General features: G+C 40.8%; 1 protein-coding gene across 11 annotated transcripts in view; it reads left to right on the forward strand.

Moving 5' to 3' along the window:
- Window positions 1-5,460, forward strand: part of LOC144501520 (uncharacterized) — a 41,718-nt gene extending 36,258 nt beyond the window's left edge. For all 11 annotated transcript variants that reach the window (XM_078225333.1, XM_078225335.1, XM_078225329.1 and 8 more), the window contains exons 5-6: window positions 581-653; window positions 4,003-5,460. In XM_078225333.1, coding sequence (XP_078081459.1) covers window positions 581-622 — 42 coding nt within the window. In that variant the 3' untranslated portion in view covers window positions 623-653; window positions 4,003-5,460. The remainder of the gene's footprint in view (window positions 1-580; window positions 654-4,002) is intronic.
- Window positions 5,461-14,408: the final 8,948 nt, after the last annotated feature.

Here is a 14,408-nt window from a genome sequence, read left to right on the forward strand (position 1 = left end):
GTATACCATATCATAGAATCCTAGAAATCCTACAGTGCAGAAGGAGGCCACTCAGCTCATTGAGGTTGCACCGACCACAATCCCACCCAGGCCTTATCCATGCAATTACCCTGGCTAGTTCCTCTGACACTAAGGGTCAATTTAGCATGGCCAACTCACCTAATCCGCACATCTTTGGACTGTGGGAGGAAACCGGAGCACCCGGAGGAAACCCACGCAGACACGGGGAGAATATGCAATCACAGATAGTCACCTGAGGCCGGGAATCGAACCCATGTCCCTGGCGCTGTGAGGCAACAGTGCTAACCACTTTGTTTCCAAAGTATTCCATTCCCTAGTTGTAGCAGGACTTTCATAACAGAGTACTTTTTTGGTGAAAATTGATGAAGCTATTTCCTTCTAACTTAATGCTGTGAAAATTGTTTATTCTGGTAATATCTGATTTCAGCCCATTGGGAAACAGACTTTGGTAATTAAACCAGAACTAATCAAAGTGAAGGGAGTATTCTTTTGGGAGAGGGTTCTGAGCTGTGTTTGCCTCGCTTGATATCATGTCTCGTTTCTGTTTGCTCACTTACAGGACAAAGCTCTGAAAGTTTCAGTGAAGGGGGAAAGCAGGTGACAGTGATATTGAGGCTCAAGTCTGCTGAACTGTAAGTAAATTCAGTTTATATCTAAGTAATTCATTTCATGTGACATGCTGCTGCTTATAATGTAGTAGCAGTGCTGACTTGAAGAAGTCTGAGTGAAGAAATTGCTCCTCATCTCTTGCCTTAAATAGGAGATTCCATAATTATGAACTGTTAGTTCTAGGTTCCCCACGAGAGGAACATCTACCTGTCAAGCCTACACAGAATCTTGTATGTTTCAGTAAAATCACCTCTCATTCTTGTAAACTCCAGTGAGCTCAACCTTTGAGGGTAGCACGGTGGCCCAGTGGTTAGCTCTGCTGCATCACTGCGCCAGCAACCCAGGTTCGATTCCTGGCTTGGGTCACTGTCTGTGTGGAGTCTGCACGTTCTCCCCGTGTCTACGTGGGTTTCCTCCGGGTGCTCCAGTTTCTTCCCACAATCCGAAAGGCGTGCTAGTTAGGCCAAACTAAATTCTCCCTCAATGTACCTGAACAGGCACTGGAGTGTGGCAACTAGGGGATTTTCATGGTAACTTCATTGCGGTGTTAATGTTAGCTTACTTGTGACTCTAATAAATAAACTTTCCTCATTTGACTACCCCTTCTTACCGGTAATCAATCAGTTAAATCTTCTCTGAACTATTTCCAATGCAAATATATCCTTCCTTGAATAAGGTAACCAAAACCACACACAGTACTCGAGGTGTGGTCTCACACAAATCTTGTACGTTTGTAACAACGCTTCCCTACTTTTCTACTCCATCCCCCTTGCAATAAAGGCCAAGAATCTCTTTAGCTTCACAGCACCAGGGACCCAGGTTCGATTCCCAGCTTGGGTCACTACCTGTGTGGAGATTGCACTTTTTCCCCGTGTCAGCATGGGTTTCCTCCGGTTGCTCTGGTTTCCTCCCACATTCTGAAAGACATGCTGGTTCGGCGCATTGACCTAAACAGGCGTCGGAGTGTGGCGACCAGGGGAATTTCATAGTAACTTCATTGCAGAATATAATGTAAGCCTTACTTGTGACTAATAAATAAACTTTTTTACTTTATCTGATGCTTCAATGTGGTGCTGAGGGAGTGCTACCTGTTCGATGAAACATTAAACTAAAGCTCCATCCACCCTCTCTGGTGAATATAAAAGATCCAGTGGCAACATTGAAAGGAAAGCAGTGTCCTTGTCAGATCTCAGCCAACATCTAAAACAGTTGATTTGGTTGCTTATTTTATTGCTGTTTATGGGATCTTACTGGGAAAAAAGTTGGTTGTCACGTTTTCTACATTAAATAGTAACTAAACTTCAGAAGTACTTAATTGGATTTTTTAAATGTTACTTATTTATTAGTCGCAAGTAGGCTTACATTAACACCACAATGAAATTACTGTGAAAATCCCCTAGTCGCCACACTCCAACGCCTGTTCAAGTACTCTGAGGGAGAATTTAGCATGGCCAACGCACCTAACCAGCGCGTCTTTCGGACAGTGGGAGGAAACCAGAGCACCCGGAGGAAACCCATGCAGACACGGGGAGAACGTGCAAACTCCACACACACACACACACACACACACACACACACACACACACACACACACACTGACCCAAGCTGGGAATCGAACCCAGGTCCCTGGCGCTCTGAGGCAGCAATGCTGACCACTGTGCCACCGTGCCGCCCACTGCTCAATACTTCGGGATGTCCTGAAGTTGTAAAAGCTGCTATATAAATCCAAATATTTATTTTTGTTGCAGATATAAGACTAATTCCATTTACAAATTTTTTTTTAAACCTGGACAGTGCTTTATAGTCACTTCAGATTTCACCGGATTTATATATCTTTTTAATTTCAATTAAGGAAAGATGAAGTCTAAAAGTCATCTCATGAATAGAGTTTTGGGCATCAGTAATTTTGGACAGCAAAAATCGGATAAATGAAACTCCTTAAAAATCTACTGAGGTGCAGCAGTTAGCCGTTTGGAGCTATACGGTCTGTGGGGTGATCACTGTGATTAGCTCCTTCACTTCAGGAGGCATTAGATCCACACACAACCCCAGCCAGGTGTTGAACGATGAGATGAAGGGGTCAGATTCACATCAATAATTGTGCAGCACAGCGAGAACAACAGCAACTTCTTTAAGTAAAACATTATCTTTGGCTCCCAGCTTTGCAATGTAGATCAGCAAACAGAGTAAGAGTAATCTCCAGCAGCTTTCAACCCCTATTTATGGGAGCTTACAGATGAACCAAAGCTGCGTTTGTACAGGGGCCAGTATAATCCAGAGTCTAAAAGGTGGGTATTTGTCGGCAGTAACAGCAGCTGAGCTAAGGGAACCAGGTTTAGGAGCAACAATATCTTCAGGAATCTGCTCTGGGTATCCCAACTAAAATGGTACTGCTTTAAAAAGCAGGTTTTGACAATGGTGGGGGAGCTGATTACCTCCCTAATGTACAGGATCCGGATTGTACACAGCAGAGTGAAGGAAATTGAATGAGGGATAAGGTAATAGCTCCAAACGCTACTGAGCTGACAGTTGAGCTATGTGCTTGACTTGGTTAACTAATGAATATTAATTCCTTTGTCAAGCTGCACTAAATTGCATTAATTCAGCAGTGAATCTTGTATGCGTTCTTCTGACAAAAAGAAACATGTGGAAAACCTTGTTAGTTTGAGGGATTAATCATATTCATAGATACTGAAGATCAGGAACTCCATCTTGTTGTATAGACATTCAAGAAAGCAACACATCACCCCTACTCGAGGGCAATTAGGGATGGGCAATAAATGCTGACCTTGTCAGTGATTCCCACACGCTGTGGAAGAGTAAACGCAGAAGGATGGTTCATGCCTCATAATCCAAAACGCCACAGCTAGACAGTGGTTATTTTTAAATATAATTTGTGGCTTGATTCAAGGAAGTGTAATAGAGGGGGGAAGCTAATCCAGTCATTGTGCATTGAGTTGCCAATTGTATTAAACCTTTTGGTATGAACAGGTTCAGTCCATTTCAGCTTCTGTGGCATCTCTCACTTTAAGAAAATAGTACTGTGCATGTACAGGCAGTGTACCCTAGCTATGTTTGTGAATGAAATGAGATTGGTAACTCTTGTGTAATATTCCACTATCATACTTGATAGGCCACAGGCAAGCTGTAAAAGGATTTTAGTTTATGTAACATTAGTATGAAAGGAGTTCAGTGTGCATTTATATGGTGCTTTATATGACCTCAGTATTACCCAGTATTACAACCAACAATGTGCTTTTGAAATTTAGTCATTGTTGTAAATGTAGGTACACAGTTGACTTGTTACAGTTGTCAATATTTTGCCTTGTAATCTTTTATATTAATATGTGCTTGGGTTCCTCTTCTTCACAGATTGCCTGGAGATGGACATGAATTTTGAAAGAGAGAGTCAGGCTTCACTTCAGCTGCTACTTGTTGCCTTTGCAATGAAGCAAACTGAAGATCCTGCAAGAAAGCACTGTGGTGTCCCATGCCTTTTATTGCATCTGTTGGTTAAGTAGAATGAGTTAATGTTCACGGTACTTCCAGGACCTTATGGCATTATTAAGAAGATTATTTTCCCCTGATGTTAATGAGGCTGTTCTGTGGTGGGGTGGGGGGTGAATTTCTCTGCATTGTCTATAAACTTCACACCAGAGTTCAATATACTCTCCACACATTTCAGAGTGAGCTGCAATAGGCGTGTGTATGTATGGTCAAGGCAAACCTCATATTCATGGATTATGCATTCAGAGCAGGCATGAGAACAGGAAGTGATCGAGATACCCAGTATGATACCATAATTATCTCAATGGTTCTTCCATGTGCATTGTCAGAGTTAATATCATCATTAATCCTGTGCACATTTTGTGCACTGTCATTCTCAAACATGCATGATGATGCTGGAGTGGAGTGCACTTGACTCTAAACAGTGGCACCTGCATTTATTTGGAGCCTTGAAAGCTGTGGTGTCCTATTTAATTATCCACATACTGTAGTAGCATTGTTCTTCAGTTGAAATAGTTGATCTTCAGTTAGGTGTCCACACGAGAGGAATGCTGCCAGACCCTGTGTGGACAGGGCAGAAGAAAACTGCCGCTACACATTAAAATCTTTTGGAAATACTCACTGGAAACAAAGAACTTACTATTTTGCACCTGTTGAATGAAAGGGGTCAGTGTGATTTGCTTGCTCTGATCCTTTTACTCTATTGTTCCTTAAAATGGGTTATTCCTAGGTTGCATTTTGCGATTTGCTTCAAAAGTTATTAATGTTATAGCGTCAAATATTAAAGCATGGTAAACTGCCTCTTCACTCCCGCTGCTGCTCTAAGTAAGGTTACTTGTTCTACAGTATTTTTGAAAACATTGCTGTAAATGGCAGCCTCAATATTTTGTCCTCTTGTAAAGAGTCTGATCTGTTATACTACTATTTTTCACATCCAAACTGTTTTAATGCTTTAAAACTGATTGGCTTTGATAAACATTTAAGAAGCTATGGTTCCTTTAAAGCACATAATTGCTCTATTTTTTTAAATTCAAAATCGGAGAATCCTCACTGAATTTTTGTCGCTGGATTAAACAGCTACTTCATCCCGCTGCACTGTGCATGACTCAATTAACCTGATTCTGGTTAAGGATGGATGTAACCATCTCAAAACAATATGAATTACAATTTAAAGCCATTTTTGTGGCTTGAGTTAGAACAACAAACTTCCAGTTTTGCTTATCTGCCTTAAGCCCCTAGTTTAGATGTTGCATTGTGATACAGGTTTTGTTCTATTTAATGGCCCTAGATTAAGGGACAGTTGTGTAGTTTTTTTTTTGTTTTTTAAAAAGGTATTGGCCAGCCATGAGGGCTATTAAAGTGCAAATACCACTTTTATCATATATATATATATATAGATATATATAAATATATTTATTTTTAAAATTAACCAACTATGAACTTTTTAAGCTCCCTTAAATTCAATGTACTCTCCTTGCACATCGTTCAGTGACTTATACAGCACAAAAATGGCTCAGCTAGGTTGAGCCATCTTCCAGGAGTTATTACTGCTGCCTTCTTAAAAATTCATCATTAAGATGCATGAAAACAGTCACATCGCCAATATTCAGTAGTCTAGAAACCCTAGCATGCTGACAAAACTAGGCAGCCATACAGTTGTCACAAGTGCAGTAACAGGTGCTTTGAGCTTCACAATGCACTCCCACTCTCCAAATCTTGCTAAATATTGATGGTCCTGCAGAGCGCTTACATTTTCCTAACTTATTTTATCTGACAATGTTTTTGTTTTTAAACCAAAAGAGTTTGTTCTTAACATTTACACTGTTTGACTAAATTTCTTGGTCGAATTTCAGTTTCCTCTTCTAAAACAGACAAATCCCATTCAGTTCTTCTGCCATTTGCGCCACTACTGTTTGCAGAATGAAATTCGGCTGGTGCAGTTTTGGAAGGCAGGATTGAGGTGATGTTTGAAAGAACTCTCCCTGCTGTTTATGTTGCTCAAGTCATGAGGTTCACACTGTCCCCAAAATTGAGAACTGACAGAGAGCAAGGACAGGTATCATTGAACTGTTGGATTATTTTTCTTTGCTGCAGAGTTTTAGTTTGCCTCAAATACACTTCTCTCCGATGTGTCTGCAACATGAGCCGTACAAGGTCAGGAAGGTCACAGGTTGGTCCATGTTTAATGCTGAGTTGGGTGGTCTTAGCTGAGTCACAACTTTGGCCCCAGGCTAAATTGGAGAAATAAATTGGTCATACTTCTCCTAATCACCGTCCAGTTGGGAATGTGTTTGTGGGCTGCTGACAACCTCATACTCAGTTGTCAGCCTGCTGATGTTCACTTACATTCACACACATGAAGAATGTCTACTGGGCAAGTGGTGCCCGTGGAACCAAAGTCCAGCATTGAACACCTCAGGAAGAAGTGGGGGGTGCAGTTTGAGATGGGGAGAAATAAAAGGGCAGTTGTGTGAATACAGTGATTACAGTCCAGCTGGTGGGTTAGACCCTATTGGCCATCTTTTTAATCAGTCACATGGTCCGTTTGACAAGTTATGGATCAGGTCACTCCGTACAGCAATTGAACATTTTGCTGAGAAAACGAGGGAAAGATGAAATGTCACGAGGCCTGATGTAACATTTGGACAGCTGGACAAACCGGCATTGCTGCTCATAATGTGAAATGTAAAAGCCTGGGGCGAACTTGTACCTAACTTTTAACAGCTTTTCTGCAAAGTTCACTGCAGCTGTACAATCATTCGTAAGTCTGCATGTACAAGGAGTCAGGCATTTCCTTTGAGTAAATGTTAGATTATTGTGACAGGTTGGATTATTGTGAAAGACCGTGGTTTGCAAGTTCCATTGATTAACTGAAAGATAATTATGGTTATCTTACTGTTTGTAACTTTAAAATTTTATCTTTGATTAAGTCTTGACATGGTCAAACATCTGAAGCTAGCTGATGTCATTTAGTTGTTCCAAAGCAACCTATAAATGTGAAGGGCAAAAATTAAAAAGGAATATCAAATTTTTGTTCATTTCTTGTATTCTTCTAAAGGTTTTTATTGCTTTCCTTTGTGCTCTGCTCCCAGTTGACTTCCAGTGCTGCTGAATGACTCACTGGCAGGCGTGGTAATGAGGGAGTGCCTGGCCTTTCTTGGCATTTCATCAAGTGGCACAGCCCAGATTAGTAATGACCCATGTTGCAAATTACAGCTGCAACTCTTTGTACCCTCTTGTTCCATGAAATATTGTGTCTAAACGTTTTTACAGGGGTTCCATTTTTGCCTGGTCGTTTGTATTTTCTCCTCTTTCTCATCTCTTCCTCCTCTATCCCTGTTTGCTCAAATTGATTTGCCAATAAACAGAGAGTATTCAGCCTGATCTCCGATCTTTTCCAATGAGGCAGCAGCACTCCAATATGAGACATCAGCAGTTTACTGATTACTAATATTTCTGTGAGGAATATTAAGCTGGAATTTTTTTTTCTCTCTCTGCTTCAGAGACCTGTAAATGTCTACCATTATTTTGATTCGTTGCTATTTTCAATTTGGTTATCTGTAAAGTGCAGATTTCTGTCTGGATCTAAATGAATTTAAAATGCATGTTAAATTGTGCAACAGAGGGTGCCACACCTTTGTTTATGCACAGCTTCTACTTGCCTCTACTTTTGCATTATCACTACTATGTGATAAATTTATTCTTTGAATGGGAGGACATGTTGCGGAGGCCTTTCTAAATCTCACCTGAGCCTAATCTTCATCTCATCCCACCCCGTGCTTACCAGCAGGGGTATCTGGAAAGTGATTGGGAGTAAGAATACTGGCAATTGTTCCTTTCTCCAAGCTAAGGAGAGCTGATTGCTATCTCTGCCGCGAGCAACTAGCACCAGTTGGACTCCGCAAGGTTCAGCTTCTCACCAGATATACATTACTAGGCCATATAATTATTTATAATTCTCATATTTAGATCTGTGCGATTACTAACATGCCATAGAGGATCAGAATCTCACCTACTCCATAATAACCTGTGCAAGTTAAGTATGGAAGAGAGCATTTAATTGGGGCAGATATGAGATGGTTCAAACTGGGAAATGTAGCATTCCCACCTTCCACACTGCATCCGGCAAATGTTAGCTATGCAAATAATAGATCACACTTCTTAATGTCAGCTGTGAAAGACTGTGGGATAGCCCTGCAAGAATAGATCTGTGACAAGTGTTTTTTTTAAAATGGATATCAAGATAGCTGTATTTTGAGGCACCTTTGACCAGTACCAGCTAGCAGTTTTATTTTCTAGTGAACTTAATGCCAAAAATGACCAGCAGCTTCTCTTGAATTGGCTTGAAACAAGCCTGTGCCCAATGTAAAAGCAAATGTGTTTTAGAGCAACTCTTTATAGAGGCCAGCTACAAATTTCATTTTTGTTCTGAATGTTTCTCATCTGTCTTTAACCAGTGTCACTGTGGTAGGGTTGTAACATTTTTTGATGTTAGTAGAGCTGTCCTACAGGGTACAAAATGCTGTCAACCAAAATATTACGGCAACAGATTGGCTTTTTTACTGCGATTTTCTCGTTCCACTCTTGACTCGAAACCGGTGCAGGAAATGCTTGTTTATCACATTGCCCCAAATGAGACCGAATCTGAAACTGTGTCCTTTCTTTACCATCCCTCCACTCAATCCTATAGCCTTGCTGTGGCCCATTAGTGTAAGAATGCTTGCTACACATTACTCCTATGCTGCCAATACTGCAATTTTATCATTTGAGGTGGGTTCTTTGCAAGGCTGTTGGATGGGGATGTTTTATGGGGGCTTACTCTCCGCCAAGTATAGATATGTTCCTATATTGATACAGGGTGAATTGGGTACAACCACAAATGAAGATGAACTATATTCTTCTGATGCTGCAAGCCTGTTGTATCAGTCAGTATCCTTTATGTAATGAAACTGGATATCGCTGCACATGACCAGAAAGGGTAAAGGGAGCTGCACATCTTAAGTCAGCATTCAGGAGGCTGAGGCATTAACCAACACCAAGAACTCCACGGTGAGGGTTGCTCTCCTCATACACCAGCATTCACTGAGAAATGGATGGATGGTTTACCCCACAGTAGATGCAACCACTTGTGTATGAGCTTGGTGAAAAGTGCTCAGGTTGTGGGCTGCGATTTACTGCTTTTCCATTATTTGTATTTCTTTGTACCGGTCACTTTTTTGTTCCAGCTGAATGGAAATTTTTATATATATGTACACAGACACATATATATAAAACAAACTTCCTTTTACATTAGGCTGCAAGAGTTTTATGTGCTTGTTGTATTTTATTTTTAAATTCGAGTGGTATCTCCTGTCATTTCTGTACATTTCTTTCCATAAATAAAGATGAACAAGTTTTGGAAATAATCAACTCGTGGGGAATTTCATTTATGCACAAAGTGACTGTATTGTGTGCGGGTGCATGTGTGAATTCATTACCTGCATTACTCAGGAGTAGGCCATTTCAGCTCCTCAAACCTATTGGTATAGAACTAGACCACAGCTGACCTTTACTCCGTCTACCCTCTTTGGCTGTGTAACCCACCCATGTGGCTGAACAAAAATCCATCAATCTCAAGGTTTGAAATTTTCAATTGACCCCAATTCAGTTTTGTGGGAGAGAGCTACAGGTTTTCACTATAACAAGAAGTTGTACTTTTATAGCACCGTTAAGGGTAATAGTCGATTCGAGGAGTTTTGCAGAGGCATTGTTTTAAAAATGTCATAAATCCCATAGATATTAGGACAGATGAACAAAAGTTTAAAGAGGTTTTAAAGAGTATATTGAAGGTGGAAAGTGAGGGTGAGTGAGGCTTAGGAAGGAGATTTCAGAGCTGGAGGCAAGGTCAGCAATGATGAAGAAATGAACAAATCAAAGATGTCAAAGGCCAGAATTGGAAGAGGAAGGGTTGTGGGACTGAAGGAGATTAACAGGTGGGTGAGCTATGAGGTTGGTGTGTGATTTTAAAAATAAGGGTGAGAATTCTTAAAATGAGGCATTCCTTAAATGGGAACATTGTAGGTGAATGAGCACAGGAGTGATGGTATGGGAAGTTGGACAAACTCAAGCTTATGGAGGGTAAAACATGGATGGCCAGCCAGAAATGTATTATAACAGTGAAGTCTAGAGGTAATACAGCACCAGATGAGCTGATGCAGGGATGGATTGGAATTATGTGATGGGGATGGGAATAGATTATCTTAATAATGGCATAAATATCTGGTCGGAAGCTGAGTACAGGGTCAAACATGATAAGATTGCAAATAGTCTGGTTCAGTCTAAGTTGTCATGATGTGGAGATGCCGGCGTTGGACTGGGGTAAACACAGTAAGAGTTTTAACAACACCAGGTTAAAGTCCAACAGGTTTATTTGGTAGCAAATGGCATTTGCTACCAAATAAACCTGTTGGACTTTAACCTGGTGTTGTTAAAACTCTTACTCAGTCTAAGTTGCCAGAGAGAAGGGTGGAGGAGTTTGTGGCAGGGACTAAAGAAAAGCTTTGGTCTTCCCAATATTTGCAGAACTTTCTGTTTACTGAATAAATGGTCCAACAATTTAGAAATAGTGGAGAATTTGAGAGAAGTGGTAGTGAGGTAGAGCTGGGTATTGTCAGCATATATGGGCAGCACCGTGGTTAGCACTGCTGTCACAGCGCAAGGGACCCAGGTTCAATTCCGACCTTGGGTTTCTGTCTGTGTGGAATTTGCATATTCTCCCCGTGTCTGCGTGGGTTTCCTCCGGGTCCTCCAGTTTCCTCCCACAGTCCAAAGATGTGCGGGTTAGGTTGATTGGCCATGCTAAATTGACCCTTAGTGTCCCAAGATAAAGTTTAAAGTTTTTTTATTAGTCACAAGTAGGCTTACATTAACACTGCAATGAAGTTACTGTGAAAATCCCCTAGTTTAGGGGGATTAGCAGGGTAAATAAGTGGGGTTATGGGGATGGGGCTGGGTGGGATTGTTGTCGGTGCAGGCATGATGGGCCAAATGGCCTCCTGCACTGTAGGGATTCTATGTGTAAAAACTAACTTTGCTTTTGGATGATGTCATTGAGAGTTAGCATATAAATAAGCAATAGGAGGGAGCCAAGGATAGATCCTTGAGGGACACCAGAGATAAGTCTGGGAAAGAAGCCATTATGGGCGATTCTCTGGCTCTGGATAGATAATGGAACCAGGTGATACAGTCTCATCCAACTGAATGACAGTGGCATGAGGCTCGTAGAAGATTGTATGATTAAAGACTGGAGACAGGTCATGAAGAGGAAGAGGGATAGTTCACCTCTGTCACGCTCACATAGGAATGTCATCTGTGACGGGAGCTGTTTTAGTACTGTGACAAGGTGGGAACCTGATCAGAGCGAGGGATGTGGTATACAAAGGGAGTTCTGGAAGTCATTGGAGCAGAAGTAGGCCATTCAGCCCATCAGGTCTGCTCTGCCATTCACTGAGCTCATGACTTATCTAATATGATAATCCTCAAATCCACTTTCCCACCTTATCCCATAAGCTTTGATTCCTTTACTGATCAGAAATCTATCTCAGCCTTGAATATACTTAACAACCCAGTCTCTACAGCCCTCTGTGATGAAGAATTCTACAGATTCACTCCCTTCTGAGAGAAGTTCCTTCTCATCTCTGTCTTACATGGGTCATCCTTTACTCTGAGATGATGCCCTCTGGTCTTAGACTCTCCCACAAGGGGAAACATCCTGTCAACACCTGCCCTGTCAAGCCCCCTGAGAATCTTATATATCTCAATAAGGTTGCCTCTCATTCTTCTAAACTCCATTGAGTACAGGCCTAACCTAATTAACCTCCTCATGAGAAAATCCCTCCAAACCCGGAATCAACTTAGTGAACCTTCTCTGGACTGCCCCCAATGTCAGTATATCTTTCCTTAAATGAAGGGACCAAAACTGTCCACAGTATTCCAGGTGTGGTCTCACTTGTGCCTTGTATGGTTTTAGCAAAACTTCCCTATTTTTATATTCATTCCCTTTGAAATAAAGGCCAACATTCAATTTGCCTTCCCTAGTACACGCTGAACTTGCATGCTAGCTTTCTGTGATTTATGCACGAGGACCCCCAGATCCCTCTGTGCTGCAGCTATCTGCAGTTTCTCTCCTTTTAAATAATATTCAGTTCCTTTATTCTTCCTACCAAAGTGCAAAACTTCACATTTTCCTACATTATATTCCATCTGTCAAATTTTTGCCCACTCACATAACCTGTCTATCTCCCTCTGTAGACTCTGTCATCCTCACCACTTGCCTTCCCACCTATTGTTGTGTCATCCACAAACTTGGCAATAGTACATTCACTTCCCTTGTCCAAGTCATTAATGTATATCGTAAATAATTGTGGCCCAAATACCGATATCTGTGGCACTTCTAGTTACAGGCTGCCATCCTGAAAATGCCCCTCATGCCAATTCTGTCTTCAATCATTTAACCAATCCTCTATCCATGCTAATATGCTATTCCCAACACTATGTGTTCTTAGCTTAAGTAGCCTTTTGTGTGGTACTTTATCAAGCACTTTTTGGAAATCCAAGTATATTACATCTACTGGTTCCCATTATTTATCCTGCTCGTTACCACTGCAAAATACTCTAATAAATTTGTCAGGCATGATTTCCCCTTCATAAAGCCATGCTGACTCTGCCTGATTATATCGTGAATTTCTATATGCTCTGTTGTTACATCCTTTATAATGGACACTGACACATGTTAAGCTAACTATAGTTACCTGTTTTTGTCTCTTTTTTTGAATAAGGGCATGATGCTCTGGTTTCCTCCCACAGTCTGAAAGACGTGCTAGTTAGGAGTATTGGCCATGCTAAATTCTCCCTCAGTGTACCCGAACAGGCGCCGGAATGTGGCGACTAGGGGATTTTCACAGTAACTTCATTGCAGTGTTAATGTAAGCCTACTTGTGATATTAATAAATGAACTTAAACTTAAAAACTTACAATTGGCAGTTTTCCAGAAATTAAGGATTCTTGGAAGATTACTACCAGTGCATCTGCTATCTCTGTAGCTACTTCCTTTAATTTCCTGGGACACAATCCATCAGGCCCAGAGGACTTATCGGCCTTTAGCCCCACTAGTTTCCCTCGTACCTTTTTCTCTAATAGTTATTGTATTTTCTTCCCCCCACACATCTCCCCTCTTTTGCCCCTTGATTATTTAGTATGTTTAGAGTGCTATTAGTTTCTTCTATTGTGAAGACTGACGCAAAGTATTTGTTTAACTCTTCTGCCATTTCCTGGCACCCCATTCTTATTTACCCAGGCTCATTCTCTAAGATACCTTTACTTTGGCCTCTCCCTTTTTATATATTTAAAGAAACTGATTTCAACTTTATCAGTACTTCTTTCATCATCACCCCTCTTTATTTGCGACATCCTCAGTGACAATCAGTCTTTCGGAGACAAAGGTAACTTTTTTGAAAGGAGTTAATCGGGCAGGACAACTTGGAACTTCCTTCATATTTTGTTCACCAGAAGCAACTGCATTCCTTGTGCTAGATGAAGGTTCAAGCACCTCTGTTAATGCAGATTTCAGTGACAATTTTTGCAATGTTGCTGGAGCTAAACTATCCGTTTTTAGATTATTTGCAATTGGACCACACACCCTGTATCCTTATTCCCTGATTATTTGCAATTATCCTCATAGTTTATCTTCTCCCTCTTTATTATTTTTTGGTCATCTTTTGTTGGTTTTTAAAACTTTCCCAATCCTCTGGTTTACCACATTGTTTTTTCTTTTCAGTTCAAGATATCTTTAACTTCCTTGGTTAACCATGATTGATTTATCTCCTACCTAGAATAATTTGTTCTTACTGGGAGATATCTTTGTTGTGCATCATGAACTATTTTCATAAACGTCTGCCATTGCTGATTAACCATCTTTTCTGCTAAACACCTTTCCCAGTCTGCCCCAGCTAATTCTGCCCTCATTACTTTGCAATTACGCTTACTCAGGTTTAACAGAGTTGCTTCTGATCCAAGTTTCTCACTCTCAAACTGAATGCTAAATTCTACCATGTAGTGGTCATTATTTCCTAGGTGATCTTTTACTCTGAGGTTGCTTATTAAACCTGCCTCATGACACATTGCAAGATCCAAAATAGCCTGATCCACAACATGCTGTTCCAAATATACTTTATGAATTCTTCCTCATGGTTATCTCTGCCAATTTGATTTTGCCAATTGACATGAAGTTTAAA

Source organism: Mustelus asterias, chromosome 12 (genome assembly GCF_964213995.1).
Source record: "Mustelus asterias chromosome 12, sMusAst1.hap1.1, whole genome shotgun sequence".
NCBI lineage: Eukaryota > Metazoa > Chordata > Chondrichthyes > Carcharhiniformes > Triakidae > Mustelus > Mustelus asterias.